The sequence below is a fragment of the Anolis sagrei genome, chromosome X, assembly GCF_037176765.1.
Source record: "Anolis sagrei isolate rAnoSag1 chromosome X, rAnoSag1.mat, whole genome shotgun sequence".
NCBI lineage: Eukaryota > Metazoa > Chordata > Lepidosauria > Squamata > Dactyloidae > Anolis > Anolis sagrei.
The window spans coordinates 58,178,166-58,194,601 of NC_090034.1; the positions used below are offsets into that span (position 1 = coordinate 58,178,166).

General features: G+C 46.6%; 1 protein-coding gene across 10 annotated transcripts in view; it reads left to right on the top strand.

Moving 5' to 3' along the window:
• MYO9B (myosin IXB) overlaps positions 1-16,436 on the top strand; it is a 113,757-nt gene that overhangs the window by 76,474 nt on the left and 20,847 nt on the right. For all 10 annotated transcript variants that reach the window (XM_067473529.1, XM_067473523.1, XM_067473520.1 and 7 more), the window contains 7 exons: positions 1,786-1,976; positions 4,074-4,172; positions 5,977-6,153; positions 6,269-6,310; positions 6,676-6,787; positions 6,914-6,987; positions 8,411-8,603. In XM_067473529.1, the coding sequence (XP_067329630.1) occupies positions 1,786-1,976; positions 4,074-4,172; positions 5,977-6,153; positions 6,269-6,310; positions 6,676-6,787; positions 6,914-6,987; positions 8,411-8,603 (888 nt within the window). The remainder of the gene's footprint in view (positions 1-1,785; positions 1,977-4,073; positions 4,173-5,976; positions 6,154-6,268; positions 6,311-6,675; positions 6,788-6,913; positions 6,988-8,410; positions 8,604-16,436) is intronic.

Below are 16,436 nucleotides of genomic sequence, written 5' to 3' on the forward strand. Positions count from 1 at the left end.
ATATATATATATATATATATATATATACACATACATACATACATATACACACACACACACACACACACATACATACACACTCTGTTTTGAGTGACATCGTAACACAAAATCCACTGCACAAATTGCTGCCAAATTTGGCCACAAGACACCTACTAACCCAAGGAGTGACTATTACTCAAAAAATTGATTTTGTCATTTGGGAGTTGTAGTTGCTGGGATTTATAGTTCTCCTACAATCAAAGAGTATTCTGAACCCCACCAATGATAGAATTGGGCCAAACTTCCCACACAGAACCCCCATGACCAACAGAAAATACTGTGTTTTCTGGTGATCTTTGGCAACCCTTCTGACACCACCTCATGACTCCCCCCCCCCCCCCAGATTGAGAAATGCTGCCTTAAGGTCATCCAGTCCAACTCCCTTCACTAGGGCAAGGAAACATTATCAAAGCCCTCCTGAAAAAGAGCCATCCAGCCATAGATATAGATAGATATGATTCACACGCACACATATATATGTATTTCACAGATATCATATCATAGATTTGAAGGACAATTATATGTTGCATGTTCCAAAGTAGGCAAACCAGACAATCTCTACATCAACACTGACAAAGAAACAACAGGAAATACTGTTTACCCACAAGCATAAAGAAATTACATATATTAGAAACCAACATTTTCTCATTACTTTATTTTCCAGATCACTAGACTGGGCCACAGCAACGCATGACAGGGGACAGCTAGTATATATGTGTGTATATGTATATGCGTGTGTGTGTGTGTGTATATATATATATATATATACACACACACATACATACATACATACACATAGAGAGAGAGATCTAAGGCTAAACACAAAATTAATTGAAGTTTCATAAACACCCAGGAAGGAGGGTGAAAGCATATTATAGGCAACCTCTTTGAGTCTTTATGAAAGAGGCAGAAATACAATAATAATAATAATACCCACCTCTCCTTGCAGCTCAAAACGGGTCCCTACTCTAAAATGCTTGGGACCAGATGCGTTTGGGATTTCAGTATTTGCATATACATACATACAAGTTAAGACTTTTCTGTATATATTTCAGATTTCAATATTAATGTCAAAAATACATAGTACAATTTTACATAGGATTGGTGCTACATTAGAACATTAAAGACAAATATCACTTAAGTAAAAGAAACATTAAATATTAAATAACCAAAATAAATAAAATAAAGTGTAAACACTAAACTAATCTGGGAATCTGCTATTGCAACACATCCAATGAGGTCTAAGGCTAAACATGACATTCACTGATGCTTCATATACACCCACGAATGATGGGAAAACATATTATAGGCAACCTCTTTGAGTTTTCATGGATAAGGTGGAAATACCATAATAATAATAATAATAATAATAATAATAATACCACCAGTGTCTCCTTACAGTTCAAGACAGGGTACAAAATAACCGCAACAAAGAGATAAAACACTGTTCTAACCCAAGATACAGATAGTTAAAATGCAGATTAAAATAACTTGAAGGCACACGACAGCAAAGCTTGCTTTTATGATTTTTAATGAAATGGAGAGAGATTAGAGAAAGGGCGTGACAGGAAGGAAAGCATACTCCATTGGATACATCTACCTATTTTAGCACAATGTCCCCATAGAAAGTATGATAATCTCCATAAGAAAGTCCCCCCACCTGTGTAAGACTCCAGAGCTAGTTGTTGTGAAGCTGTCTATAGAGGATCTATCTGTCTATCCCCTCTCCCACTTTCTGCCCCACAGCTCCCTCTGGCCTTCCCCATCGGCTGCAGTCGGAGGAGCGGCCAGCCAAAGAAAGCGGCAAAGCCAAGCGGAGCCGCACCATTAAGATCAGCAAAGCCAAAACCGCACCGGAGAAGTGGCGGGCCCCCTTCCTGCGGGACATCACCAATGCCAACGAGCTGAAATACCTGGACGAGTTCCTTCTGAACAAGGTGGGAATCTGCCTAATACCATGCGATGTATTGAAACCAGTCAAACCACTCTTGAAACCTTGGCATAGATGAGAGCAAAGGCAGCTTGTTCCCCTACCACGTCATTCATTCCGTAAGAGCAGACTTTTGGATCTTGACTTCCATAATAATCTGGCTCTTGCAGCAAAGGCAGCTTGTTACCCTACCATGTCATTCATTCCGTAAGAGCAGACTTTTGGATCTTGACTTCCATAATAATCTGATTCTTGCTGTGAAGATGGCTTGTTGCCCTACCATGTCATTCATTCTGTAAGAGCTGACTTTTGGATCTTGATTTCCATAATCTGACTCTTGCAACAGAGACAGCTTGTTCCCTTGCCACATCATTCATTCCGTAAGAGCAGATTTTTTGAGTCTTGACTTCCATAATAAGCCAGGTCTTAAGTTTCTTTTTTAAAAAAAACATCATTGATGGGGCCTGCCTGATGTCACTGCGGAGGGAGTTCCACAACTGATGGGCCACCACTGAGAAGGCCCTGTCTCTCATCCCAACCAATCGTACTTGCAAAGAGGTTGGGATGGAGAGCAGGGCCTCCCCAGCCAATCTTAGGGCTCTTGTAGGTTCATAGAGGGAGATATGTTCGGACAGGTAAGTTGGACCAGAACTGTATAGGGCTTTATAGGCCAACACCAACACTTTGAATTGGGCTCAGTAGCAGACTGGCAGCCAGTGGAGCTGACGTAACAGAGGAGTAGTATGCTCCCTGTATGCCACCCCAGTTAGAAATCTGGCTGCTACCTGTTGGACTTGTTGAAACTTGCAGGCTGTCTTCAAAGGCAGCCCCACGTAGAGCGTGTTGCAGTAATCTATGTGAGATGTAACAAGAGCATGGGCTACTGTGGCCAAGTTCTCCTGTTTATCTATGACTTATTGTATCTCCGTTGTGGTCTCTGAATCGCACATATGGTACTTTCTGCGCCTGCACAGAATAGCTTCAGAATCTTCTAGACCAGTGGTTCTCAACCTGTGGGTCCCCAGGTGTTTTGGCCTACAACTCCCAGAATCCCAGCCAGTTTACCAGCTGTTAGGATTTCTGGGAGTTGAAGGCCAAAACATCTGGGGACCCACAGGTTGAGAACCACTGTTCTATACAATTTATTAAACATTTTGGTGGTAGCCCCGCCCACTCTCTCCTTGCAAGTATATATAACCAGTGGGAGGGGCTACTGCCTCCAGTTCTCTTCATCCGCCGCTTTAGCAGCAGCTTGTGAACCTTCATCTTGACTAGCTTCTTATTGTGCTTTTTGACTTGGACTGCCTTGATTTGACTCTGAACTTCTCCATTTCCTGACTCGGACTGCCTTGACCTACTCTAAATTTCTCAATTCCTTGACTTGGACTGCTCTGACCTACTCTAAAATTCTCCATTCCTGACCTGGACTGTCTCGGACTGCCATGTCGTTATTTCATTGTTTGTTCTGCTTTACTATGTTGGCAACCACGTCCTTTAAACAGTGTGGCAATTGCCCAAATAATTTTCCCGACAATGATGGCCATTCCCTGTGCCAGCTTTGCCTTGGTGAGGGACATTTGTCCCAGGCTTGTGCTGTCTGTCAGGCTTTCACGCCGCAGACTAGAAAGAACCAGGAATCAAGGCTTAAAGCTGCCTTGTGTGAGCGAGCGCTTTTGCCATCGGCACCTCCCAAGCATTTTTCGGGACCATCAGGTCCTTCTGGGGGCTTGAACTTACCTTCGTTGGCTGCCAAACAAGCGGCAGGGCCGCCTAAAAAGAAGGTTAAAAAGACTAAGGCAAAAGAAAGCCAAGATGTGTGTTTGGGCCCAGAATCAGGTCTACAGATCGCTGAGTATATTTAGTAGATCCTTAGTCCTTTGGAACACTGCTGCTCCCTGTTAGGGATGTCTGAACAGCAGCCTTTTATTGTTGCTTTGGGCCAAAGCACGATTAGAAAATATTTTTGAAGGAAATAAGAATCCTAGATGAACCCCTGACCTCTCAGAAACTGACATGAGAGTGGTCAGTTGCATGTATTTTTGAGGAAACTTAAATGAAAACTGCTCAACAGATGCTTACGGTACATCCCTGCTTCTGTTGTCAGATCAACGATGTCCACTCCAAAGAGTCTGCTGTCGAATGCTTATTTTTCGAAGCCACCGAGAAGTTCCGGGGGAACATCAAGACCATGTATTCTGCTCCAGTAAGTAATACATGCGTGTTACATCCCTCTCCGCGTTGCTCTCACTCGTCTGGGACGACGGGGGAACTATGTGAGAATGTTTTTTGCAGAGTTTAGTTTGTCATTTAACACAATCCTTCCACATAGACTACTGTCTAAAGTGATGGATCTTGGACTTTTGTGTTCAATCATGTTTCATGGATTATAGACTTTTTGTTTGGACGTTCCCAGAGGGTTAGATTAGGTAGTTATACCTCATCAAGTCTTCCAAGTCTGTCATTCTAAGAGTGGACTAGATGGTCTTTTCATTGGACTAGATGGCTGTTGGGTTGGACTAGATCTGTGGTTCTCAACCTGGGGTCCCCAGATGTTTCTGGCCTACAACTCCCAGAAATCCCAGCCAGTTTAGCAGCTGTTAGGATTTCTGGGAGTTGAAGGCCAAAAACATCTGGGGACCCCATGTTGAGAACCACTGGATTAGATTGTCTTTGGGGGCCCTTCCAAGTCCACAGTGTTGTGTGTTGAGTCCTCTACTTTATACTCTTTGCTCATATGATTACACCCCTATTCACCATAGTAATGTCATTGTCAAATTTGCAGGTCATACAACAGTGGTGGGGCTTCTCTCTGACTGGGATGAGGCGGAGTGGCTGCTCTTGTGATGCAGGGCCAATAATAGTTTGGTCCTTAACATCAATCAAACCAAGGATCTTACCTTAGATTTCAGAATGAATAGACCAGATATTCAGCCATTGGTTATAAATGGAGATTGGGTGGAGCGGGTGGCAAGTTTCAAGTCCTTTGGTTCTACAGCACTGGTGAAAAGGGCCTCATGGGAGTTCATATCAGCGGAACTCCCATGACCAACAGAAAATACTGGAGAGGTTTGGTTAAAATACACTCAGACATGTGGGTGTTGCAGTAGCTCCTGCAATCAAAGAGCATTCTGAATTCCCCAATAATGGAATTCAACCAAACTTGGCATACAGAACACCCATGACCAATTCATCAAAGTTTGTGGCAGCCACACAAACAAAGTTTCTGGAAAACAACTACTTTCAAAGTAAGGGCCACACAATTAAACAGGAAATAACACTGTCAAGCCAGAAATAGATTTTTGTTCTCCAATTTGGTTTCAGAGTGTGATCCCAATAGGTCAGCAATAGGTAATAATCAAACAGGAATTCAAATGTCTCTTATAAATCCAAAGGAAACACAGTCCAAAGATAGTCCCAAAATACAAAGACGTCTTAAGTCCACAAGCAAAAGCTATGCTTAACAAATTAGAACAAGAATGCAAAACAAGAACATGGCAAAACTCCCAAGATACTTAAATCGAAAACCTAGGCTTGAAACATGAACTCGAGAACTCAGGCCTAGCTTCTAACTTGAACGTTGCTTGAACTGAAGTCAGAGTGTATGTTAGCTCTTAATAAACAGGCATGAAATCATTACATCTGCCACAGAATATCTGCTTCCCATGAAGCCGGCTATCTGCCCTAATCTGCAAGTGTACTTCCTAGCTTAGGTGTCTATCACCAATGAAAGTTTCCTATCAGTTTCTCTTCATTTGACCCCTTATCTAGGGAGGATGATTCCAATTCCTTTGACTGACCTTGAGACTCTGGCAATTAAATTCTCGGGCCCTGCTTCACTATCTGAAGCGGCTTTGTTTTCTGGGCCTGTATCATTCCCTTGACCTGTATCACTATGAATCCCAGGAAAGTCCACAAGCCCTTCTAACTCTAAATCATCAGTGAACCCATCATCCCCTGGCTGTTGTGACTACTGCTGGGTACAACACTCAATTTCTTTGCTTCCACAGAATGGCCAGATCCATGTCGGCTACCAAGACCTGATGGAGAACTACCAGCTCCTGGTGGTCAACATGGCCAAGCAGAGGGAGGGGAAGGATGTCAAGCTGGTCTTGAACCTCTTCCAGTCCCTCCTGGACGAATTCGCTCGCAGCTACGCCAAGAAGGAGGAACCAGAGCCGCCAAAGGTTTGCCTCCGATAGGCTTCCCTACAATCGGAGAGGGTTTGGTGTGGGTTGCCTTTGGGAAGGGGGTGGTCGAGCCAAAGGTGCCATGTCTTCCTTTGTCTTCTTCCCCCAACAGCCCAGCAAGGGCCACAAGAAGAAGAGGAAACAGGAGCGGGTGGTGAGTAGCCCTGCAATGACGACTGCCCTTTTGCCAGGTTTGGATTGGGATCGCTCATCTTGATCGCGGCACCCAAAGAAGGTCAAAGTCGGCAGGGGGGAGGGATTATTATGGCTTTCTTTTTGTGCGTGTTTTGGGATTGGTTGTCTGCCTGTCACTCGGGTTTGTCCTGGCTGCAATCAGCCAAAGGATGGTTCTGAGAAATTTGGGCAAAGCAATCAGAATGTCAACACGGCTGCCTAGAAAAGCATGAGAAAGTTACAAAAAGTAATTTCTCCCAACTCCGGAGCTGACATGGTAAAGGGTTATAGCGACAAAACAACCTAGTTTTCTGCCTGCTCATTCCGTGGTGTTGTATTTTGCAGATCGAGGAGCTGAATGGCCATGTTTTTGTGAGCTACCAGGTCAACATCCTTCAGTCCTGCGAACAGTGCTGCTCCTACATTTGGCCCATGGAGAAGGCCTGCCTGTGCAGAAGTGAGTGCAGGAGGCGCTGGAGACAAACGTCGGCCTCCTCCAGGTCGGACTCGTGAACTCAAGGGATGGAGGAAGTTCTCTTGCAAGCCCTCCTGAATTTGTTTCCTTTCTCCTTCGGTTCTCTAGTCTGTAAGCTGACTTGCCACAAGAAGTGTTTGCCCAGGATTCAAAGCGGATGCACCTCTTCGACAGCAAAGAAGGTGGGTTGTTCATTGTATTGTCAAAGGCTTTCATGGCCGCAATCAAGGGGTTGCTGTGAATTTTTTGGGCTGTACGGCCATGTTCTAGCACTATTCTCTCCAGCCTGCACCTGTGGCTGGCATCCTCAGAGGTTTGTTCAGAGGTCCGTTGGGAATGAGGCAAGTGTAGTGTATATATATCTGTGGAATAATGTTCAGGGTGGGAGGAAGAACCCTTGTCTATTTGAAGAAAGTGTGAATGTTGCAATTAGCAAGTTTGATTATCTTGGAGTAGCCATGAAGTTTGCAAAAGTCAATCAGTGAGGGTCTCTACATAGAGGTAGTGAAGCAAGTGGAGTGTGTGTGTATATATCCATCCATCCCTGTGGGATGATTTATTTATTTATTTATTTATTTATTATTTAAACTTATATGCCACCACTCCCCTGGGGCTTGGAGTGGCTTACAAGGATGGCTAAAATCTAACAAAATTTAAAAGCAATTTAAAACAATTTAAAAACAGTAATATCAAACATTAAATACTGTCGAAAAAGGTATGTCTTACATGCTCTGGTAAGTCCCGCAAGGCACGGACTTCAGGTGGCAGAGTATTCCAGAGTGATGGTGCCACTGCTGTGAAGGCTCTGCGTCTGGTTGCTGTTAGATGTCCAGGGTGGGAGGAAGAATCCTTGTCTGTTTAAAGCAAGTGTGAATGTTGCACTTAGCAAGCATGAATAGCATTGAGTAGCCATGAAGCTGCAAAGTCAATCAGTGAGGGTGTCTGCATAGAGGTAGCCTTGCCTCTGCTGCTTGGAGGCACGTTTTGTTTAGGAGGTGTTCACTGGCACTTGATTGTTTGCTGTCTGGAGTTCCTCTCTTTCTTTATTTACTGTCTTGATTCCAGTGTTTTAAAATACTAGTAGCCAGATTTTGTTCTTTTTCATGGTTTCCTCTTTTCTTTTGAAATTGTCCACATGCTTGTGGATTTCAATGGCTTCTCTGTGTAGTCCTCTTATACAACTGAATTAGAAAAAAATCCACACACAGACACAAAATGGCTGTTTCCCATCGTGGTCCCTGTGAATCCGCACATATGGTAAATTCTGCGCCTGAGCAGACAGCTTCGGAACCTTCTAGATAGAATTAGAAACATTTTTGGCGGTAGTCCCGCCCACTCTCCCCTTGTGAGTATAATTAGCCAGTGGGCGGGGCTACAGCTTCAGTTCTTCTTATCCGCCGCTATTGCAGCAGCTTAGGAATCTCTTGCTCTTTAGACTAGCTTACTTTTACATCATTTACAGTGTCTACAGGGGAAGGGTTTTTGTAAAATGCTTTGGCTGCCTCCTTGCTTTGCTAGTTTTCTGTTTGATTCAATCCCACAACTCCTAGCCGATTATCAGTTTTGTCTTACAAAGGGTAACGTAGCCCCCTTTTCTGGTTGCAGGGAGACCACGAGGCCGATCCCCGCCACTTTGGGGTATGCGTGAGTGTCTTGACCAGCGAGAAGAATGCAGTCCCTGTCGTGATGGAGAAGCTGCTGGAATACGTGGAGATGCACGGCCTGTACACGGAGGGCATCTACCGCAAGTCAGGCTCCGCAAACCGCATGAGAGAGCTGAAGCAGTCCTTGCAGGCGGGTGAGGCTCTGACGGCCCCATGGCCTATTTGGGGAACACATCTCCCTGGGATGGCTTCTCTCTTTTCTTCTGTCCGGGGACACAAATAGCGAGGATGCGCATATTGGTAGCATTATCTGCTTTCCTTATTACTATATTTACTCGAGCCTAGTGTTATGAGTATGCTTAGAACCTTCAAAATGTTATTTAATCTGTTTTCAGTGGGACATACTGCATTAGGCACTTTCAGAGAAAGAAACAGACTCACAAACCCAATATTGAATTTTATAATAGCTATTAGGGGTGTGCAATTTTTGTAAGTCCTCGTAAGTTGGATCAAATTTGTTAAATTCGTACTGATGATGCAATATCTGACGCGTGCGCCAAATACTTAAGAATCGAAACTTGCCCAATACTTTTTTGTCTGCATTTTGTAAATCTCAGAAGCCTCCCAAAGTCAGCTTCATTTTCAGAGCAAGGAAGTAAAGCAAAGCCAAAAAGGCCGCCTTTCCTTTTTAAATGAATAGCCGCTCATCATGAGAAGAGGGAAGCAGTAAGGAGAAAACAGAGTTCACTGGGAAAGAAAGCACAGAATTCTGGGATATGTAGTTTGGGAAAGCAAGGAGCCCTATGCCCAAGAATGCAAAAGCCCTTGCCCCTAAACTACATTTCCCAGAACTCTGCTCACCATTAGAAAGCTCCAATCAGGAGAGGGGAGTTATGTGTCCTGTCGCAACAGCAGCCAGAGTTCCAATGAATGGTTGAATCTGCAAAAAGGAGGACTGGCTGATATTTCTAACAAGTAAATCTCTGTGCTGGGCTGGGAATTAATTCCTCAATGGATGGCCCTTGGGGGTGCCTTCCAACTCAATAAGGGAAGCATATTGATTAGTTTAGAGGCTGGATGGCCATCCGTCATGGCCATCTGTCAGGAGAGTTTTGATGGTGCCCTTCTGCCTGGAAGAAGAGGGTTGGACTAGATAGCCGTTGGGGGCCCGGCACCAATTATAGTAATAATGCGCAATTACTATAACAAAAAAGTAATGAAATTTCGTTACTCTCGTTATAGTAACAAAATTTTCATTAACTATACTTTAGAAACAAAACACCAGCGCTCCCTAATTTCGTAATTACTTTTGAAACATTTTTTTTATCGATCACACATGCCTAGTAGCTATATTGGTTACACAGAAAAAGGGGAAGCAGTCACTCAGCATTCACTCCACACACATTCATTCACATGCATACTCACCATCTTCTTCATTCACGTTATCTCTGGAAGGAGGCAGGAAAATGTCTCTTTATGTAGCAATTTGTGCTGCTGTTGTTGTTCTCTTGATCGATTGACAACTTGTTATTTGGCTAAGACTTGCTGAGACCCTCCCGTCAATTCCAGACCAATGTTGTTTTCCTTTAATGTAAAGAGTCATTTCTGACTTAACTTTAAGAGTCACTGTCTCTGACTATGTAAACATGTGTTGTTTACACCAAAAGTTCCCAGGTTAGTTACGTGCGTGTTTACATCAATCTGAAACTATAAAACACATGACTGTGAAACAGTCAAACGGGGCTCATTTCTTGGCTTGTGTTGTAGCACAGCAAGCGTCCAAGGATTTGTCAGAGGATGAGGGAGATTTGGGGTTTCAAAACAAGGGATCTGTGTGATCAGAGAGAATTGCAGGCCTCAGATCAGAGGGAATTGCAGGCAATTGAGGCCGACGCAGAGGAGGCTGATGTTATGGATTCTGGTGCTGGTTCCCAAGCAACAGGGGAAAGTGAAAGTCTTTGGGCTGATAGGGAGATTTCCCAGGAAACTAGATTAGGCCTGTGAATGGAGGGAGTAAAATACAGACAAACTAGATATTCCCACAGAATCCGTGGGAAGACCTTGAAGTCCAGGTGTGTTTGCCATGATGTCATGAGTGTCTGGACAGGTTTAAATTAGATAGTCTGGCTTCAAGCCTTTCAGAAGAGACAACGTTGCTAAAGGGGTGATTTTCCTGTCTCTGCTCTCAAAGTCGTGATTCAAGTTTCCTGTTCTGGCTCTTTGTTGCTGTAAGGGTTTGACTTGGAAGAAGCTCCTGTTTTCTGGCTTATGGATTCATGTTTGAATGCTGTGGATTCTGGCGCTTTTGACTTTATGTACTTTGCCATTTTTGGATTATTGCTATTTTGTATTTCGTATTTTTGATTCCTCATATTTTATATTTTATATTCTACTGATCCTTTTGGAAAAGCCCCTTTTGCCCTTTGTATCTGCTTTCCTTATTAAACATTTTTAGATAGTACTAGCTGTGCCCTGCCACGCGTTGCTGTGGCCTATAGTAAAACTTATCAAAGTTGAGGTAGATATCTGGACTATTATGAAAGAGAGGTCCCTACCTATTCCTTCCCCCTTTTCCTCCCCCTTTCTCTACTTTCTTCCTTCTCTACCTCTTTCTTTCTTTCTTTCCTTCTTTCACTACTTGGTTTCATCCTTCTCTTTCCTTCATTCCCTCCCCCTTTCTTCCTTTGCCTTTCTTCCCTCCCTGTTTGCTTCCTTCTTTCTCTTTTTATTTCCTTTTATTTCACCACCATCATAACAATAACAATAATGCAATGCATTGCCTCCGGGACCTGACACCTCTCCCATTCCCCCTAAAAGGGTCTCATAGGAACAATAGCATAATAATAATAATAGAAATAACAACCTTTACCCGCCACGTGTTGCTGTGGCCAATCTTCCCTCTTTCTCTCCTTCTTTCCCTCCCTCCTTCCTTCCTTCCTTCCTTCCTTCCCATCTTTCCTTCTCCTCTTCTTTCTCTATCTCTTTCCTTCCTTTCCCCTTTTTCTTTCTCTTCTGCTGTCTCTCTTTTCTTTCCTTCCATCTTTCCTTTTCTTTCCTTTTCTTCTTCCTCTAACTTTCCTTCCTTCCCCCTTTTTCTTTACCTCCCTTTCTCTTTCTTCCTTCTTTCCTTCCTTCCTGTCTTTCCTAGATTTTGACAGGGCGGGAAGGGGCGGGGTGGGGTTTGGAGGTGGCCTGAAGTAAAAGGAGGTAAGATTGGGGCAGGGGAGTGATGGAGCGTGGGGTTGCGTGTGTGTGTGCGGCGGTGGGGGGAGTGGGGTTGCGTGTGTGTGCGGCGGTGGGGGGAGTGATGGAGCGTGGGGTTGCGTGTGTGTGTGCGGCGGCGGGGGGAGTGATGGAGCGTGGGGTTGCGTGTGTGTGTGTGGCAGGGGGTGTGTGTGTGCGGGAAGCGGCGCGGCGGGGCTTGGAGTGGGCATGGTTTCCGCAGAGGGAACGTTGGCCGGAAGGCCATGTGCGCGCGCGATGGAACTTGCGGCTGGGCGCCAATGCGCATGCTCAGTTGTTTTGCCGTTTTGTGAGTGTGTTGTGTTGTTTTTCATTTTGAGTAGATATGTTTGTACCTTGTGGGTTGTGTTATGGGCACGGGGATTTTAGTTAAGTTTCGTTGGGGGATTTTTGAGTTTTGTTGTTTTACCGTTTTGTGAGTGTGTTCTTGTGTTGTTTTTCATTTTGAGTAGGTATGTTTGTACCTTGTGGGTTGTGTTATGGGCACGGGGATTTTGGTTAAGTTTCGTTGGGGGATTTTTGAGTTTTGTTGTTTTGCCGTTTTGTGAGTGTGTTGTTGTGTTGTTTTTCATTTTGAGTAGATATGTTTGTACCTTGTGGGTTGTGTTATGGGCACGGGGATTTTAGTTAAGTTTCGTTGGGGGATTTTTGAGTTTTGTTTTGCCGTTTTGTGAGTGTGTTGTTGTGTTGTTTTTCATTTTGAGTAGATATGTTTGTACCTTGTGGGTTGTGTTATGGGCACGGGGATTTTGGTTAAGTTTCGTTGGGGGATTTTTGAGTTTTGTTGTTTTGCCGTTTTGTGAGTGTGTTGTTGTGTTGTTTTTCATTTTGAGTAGATATGTTTGTACCTTGTGGGTTGTGTTATGGGCATGGGAATTTTGGTTAAGTTTCGTTGGGGGGTTTTTGAGTTTTGTTTCCTCGTTGGATGCCCCTAACAAATTTATATATATAGACTAGCTGTGCCCTGCCACGCGTTGCTGTGGCCTATAGTAAAACTTTTCAAAGTAGAGGTAGGTATCTGGAGTGTTATGAAAGAGAGGTACCTACCTATTCCTTCCCCCTTTTTCTCCCCCTTTCTCTCCTTTCTTCCTTCTCTACCTCTTTCTTTCTTTTTTTCCTTCTTTCGCTCCTTGGTTTCATCCTTCTCTCTTTCCTTCATTCCCTCCCCCTTTCTTCCTTTGCCTCCTTTCTTCCCTCCATGTTTCCTTCCTTCTTTCACTTTTTATTTTCTTTTCTCCTTCCTTCTTTACCTCTTTCCTGCCTTTCCTTCCTTTTATTTTTCTTTCCTTTCTACTTTCTCTTTTTCCTTCCTTCGATACCTCTTTCTTTCCTGCCTTCCCTCCTTCCTTTCTTCCTTCCCAATGCTTACCCAACCCTTCTCGTGCTTTCTGTTGGGTCATGGGAGTCCTGTGTGCCACGTTTGGTTTTTTTCCATCGTTGCTGGAATTCAGAATGCTTTGATTACAGGTAAACTATAAATCCCAGCAGCTACAACGGAGGGGGGTGGGTGGAGGAGGAGTGCAGGGGCGGGGCGTCGGTGGGTGTGGGCGGGGCTTGGGCGGAGGGGGTGGGAGGAGGAGTGCAGGGGATGGTTTTTGCAGTTTGAAGGGGGCGGGGCTTGGAGGTGGCGTGGGCAGGGTAAGATGGAGGAGGGATGGTTTTTGCAGTTTGAAGGGGGCGGGGCTTGGAGGTGGCGTGGGCAGGGTAAGATGGAGGAGGGATGGTTTTGGCAGTTTGAATTTTGAGTAGGGCTTACCCAACCCTTCTCGTGCTTTCTGTTGGGTCATGGGAGTCCTGTGTGCCACGTTTGGTTTATTTCCGTCGTTGCTGGAATTCAGAATGCTTTGATTACAGGTAAACTATAAATCCCAGCAGCTACAACGGAGGGGGGTGGGTGGAGGAGGAGTGCAGGGGCGGGGCGTCGGTGGGTGTGGGCGGGGCTTGGGCGGAGGGGGTGGGAGGAGGAGTGCAGGGGCGGGGCGTCGGTGGGTGTGGGCGGGGCTTGGGCGGAGGGGGTGGGAGGAGGAGTGCAGGGGCGGGGCGTCGGTGGGTGTGGGCGGGGCTTGGGCGGAGGGGGTGGGAGGAGGAGTGCAGGGGCGGGGCGTCGGTGGGTGTGGGCGGGGCTTGGGCGGAGGGGGTGGGAGGAGGAGTGCAGGGGCGGGGCGTCGGTGGGTGTGGGCGGGGCTTGGGCGGAGGGGGTGGGAGGAGGAGTGCAGGGGCGGGGCGTTGGTGGGTGTGGGCGGGGCTTGGGCGGAGGTGGTGGGAGGAGGAGGAGTGCAGGGGCCGGGCGTCAGTGGGTGTGGGCGGGGCTTGGGCGGAGGGGGGTGGGAGGAGGAGGAGTGCAGGGGCGGGGCGTCGGTGGGTGTGGGCGGGGCTTGGGTGGAGGGGGGTGGGAGGAGGAGGAGTGCAGGGGCGGGGCGTCGGTGGGTGTGGGCGGGGCTTGGGTGGAGGGGGGTGGGAGGAGGAGGAGTGCAGGGGCGGGGCGTCGGTGGGTGTGGGCAGGGCTTGGGCGGAGGGGGGGTGGGAGGAGGAGGAGTGCAGGGGCGGGGCATCGGTGGGTGTGGGCGGGGCTTCGGCGGAGGGGGGTGGGAGGAGGAGTGCAGGGGCGGGGCGTCGGTGGGTGTGGGTGGGGCTTCGGCAGAGTGGGGTGGGAGGAGGAGGAGTGCAGGCAGCATGGGCAGGGTAAGATGAAGGAGGGGGCGGAGAGATGGTTTCGACAGGGCAGGAAGCGGCGTGGCGGGGCTTGGACTGGGGGAAGAGGGTGGCAGGGTTAGAAAGGGGCGAGGCTTGGCAGCGGCGTGGGTGGGCTTAGCGGGGGGAGGGGGGAAGTTGCGTGGTGCATGTGTGGGCGAGAAGGGGGCGGGGCGAAGTTGGATGTCGGTGAACTACAACTCCCATACTCAAGGTCACGGAGGGAAGGGGTGGGGCGAAGGGAGGGGGCGGGTCTTTCCGGAGGGGGTGGAAGGAGGAAGGAGTGAGTCAGGGAGGGAAGGGGTGGGGCGAACGGAGGGGCGTGTCTTCAAAGTCTCCCCCTCCCTTCACCCCACCCCTTCCCTCTGTGACTCATTCCTTCCCTCCTCCCTCCCTCTCTGGTTACACGCCCCCTCCCTTCGCTCCACCCCCTCCTTCATCTTACCCCTCCCACGCTGCCTCCAAGCGCCGCTGCCTCGCCGCGCCGCATCCCCACCGGCGTGTCTTTCCGGAGGGGGAGGGAGGGAGGGAGGAGGGAAGGAGTGAGTCAGGGAGGGAAGGGGTGGGGCGAAGGGAGGAGGCGTGTCTTTCCGGTGGGGATGCGGCGCGGCGAGGCTTGGAGGCAGCGTGGGAGGGGTAAGATGAAGGAGGGGGTGGAGGGAAGGGGGCGGGGGGAAGTTGCGTTGTTTGTGTGTGTGTGGGCGGCGACATGTTCGTGCTGGGCGGGGCGAGGGAAGTGCTGAGGGCGCATTGGCCGTTCGGCCATGTGTGCGCGCGAGCTGGAGACTTTGCTCCAGTGCGCATGCTCAGTTGTTTTGCCATTTTGTGAGTGTGTTGTTGTGTTGTTTGTAATTGTGAGTGGATTAGTTTGTACCGAGTGGGTTGTCCTAGGGCCATGGCAATTTTGGTGCAGTTTCGTTGGGGGGGTTTAGAGTTTACCTGTCCGGTATAACCAACCTAACAGATTTATATATATAGATTACTGGACTCTGGAGTTGTTCAGGGTGAAAAAGTGTTTCAGTGCCAGAGTACAACAGATTGGCTTGATTGTGAAAACCACCCCTTAGTTCTTCTGCAGAATAAACTATTGGATTTGTATCTCCTCATTTTCTAGTCTTTGGGAATTAAAAAGGACTTGAGATATTGGGGCACTGGGCATCAACAATATCATACTACCATCCGTCTTGCCAATAAAGACGGTAGCACATGCTGATGGACCCCGTTGGATGGAGGTACAGTGGAATCTCGACTTAAGAGCATCCTAACTTAAGAGCGTTTGAGTCAAAACACTCTCACGCAGCCCAGGTTTCGCTTTGACATATGAACAGTGTTGTGAGTTAAGAGCAAGTTCCAGAGGGAGCACTAGCACAAGAGACCAGGGCTTTAGAGCTCCAAGAGTGCGGCTTCTGGGCCTCGTGCCCTTGTCCACTTTGGGAGTTTGCTGTCCGCTTTGCTCTTATCCACTTTGAGGAATGTTGGGTTAGTTGACTTTTTGTGTTTTTTAATTCCCAGTATGTTTAGCTTCTTGAAAGGAGAGAGAGAGAGAGAGAACAAGAGAGGGAGGGAAGCTAGAATGAGGACAGTAGTGTGAAGAAAATGACCCTTTTGCCCTTCACTTGTGCTTTCTTGCCACAGCTTTTTTGTGCTACCATATTAAAGTTGATCTTTCTTTTTTATTGTTCCATTCAAATATGAATTTATACCGTATATACTCGAGTATGTATGGCCAAGTATGTATGTTTTTGTATGTTTTGCATGTTTTGATATGGTCAAAATTGACTAATCAATAAAGAATTGTTGTTGTTGTATACTCGAGTATAAGCTGACCCAAATATAAGCCGAGGCACCTAATTTTACCACAAAAACTGGGGAAATAGATTGACTCAAATATAAGCCGAGGGTGGGAAATGCAGCAGCTACTGGTAAATTTCAAAATAAAAATAGATACCAATAAAATTATATTAATTTAGGCATCAGTAGGTTAAATGTTTTTGAATATTTACATAAAACTATAATTCAAGATAAGACTGTCTAACTCTGATTAAACCATTATTCTAACCTTCTTCAATGTAAATATGCTTACATGTCCTCCA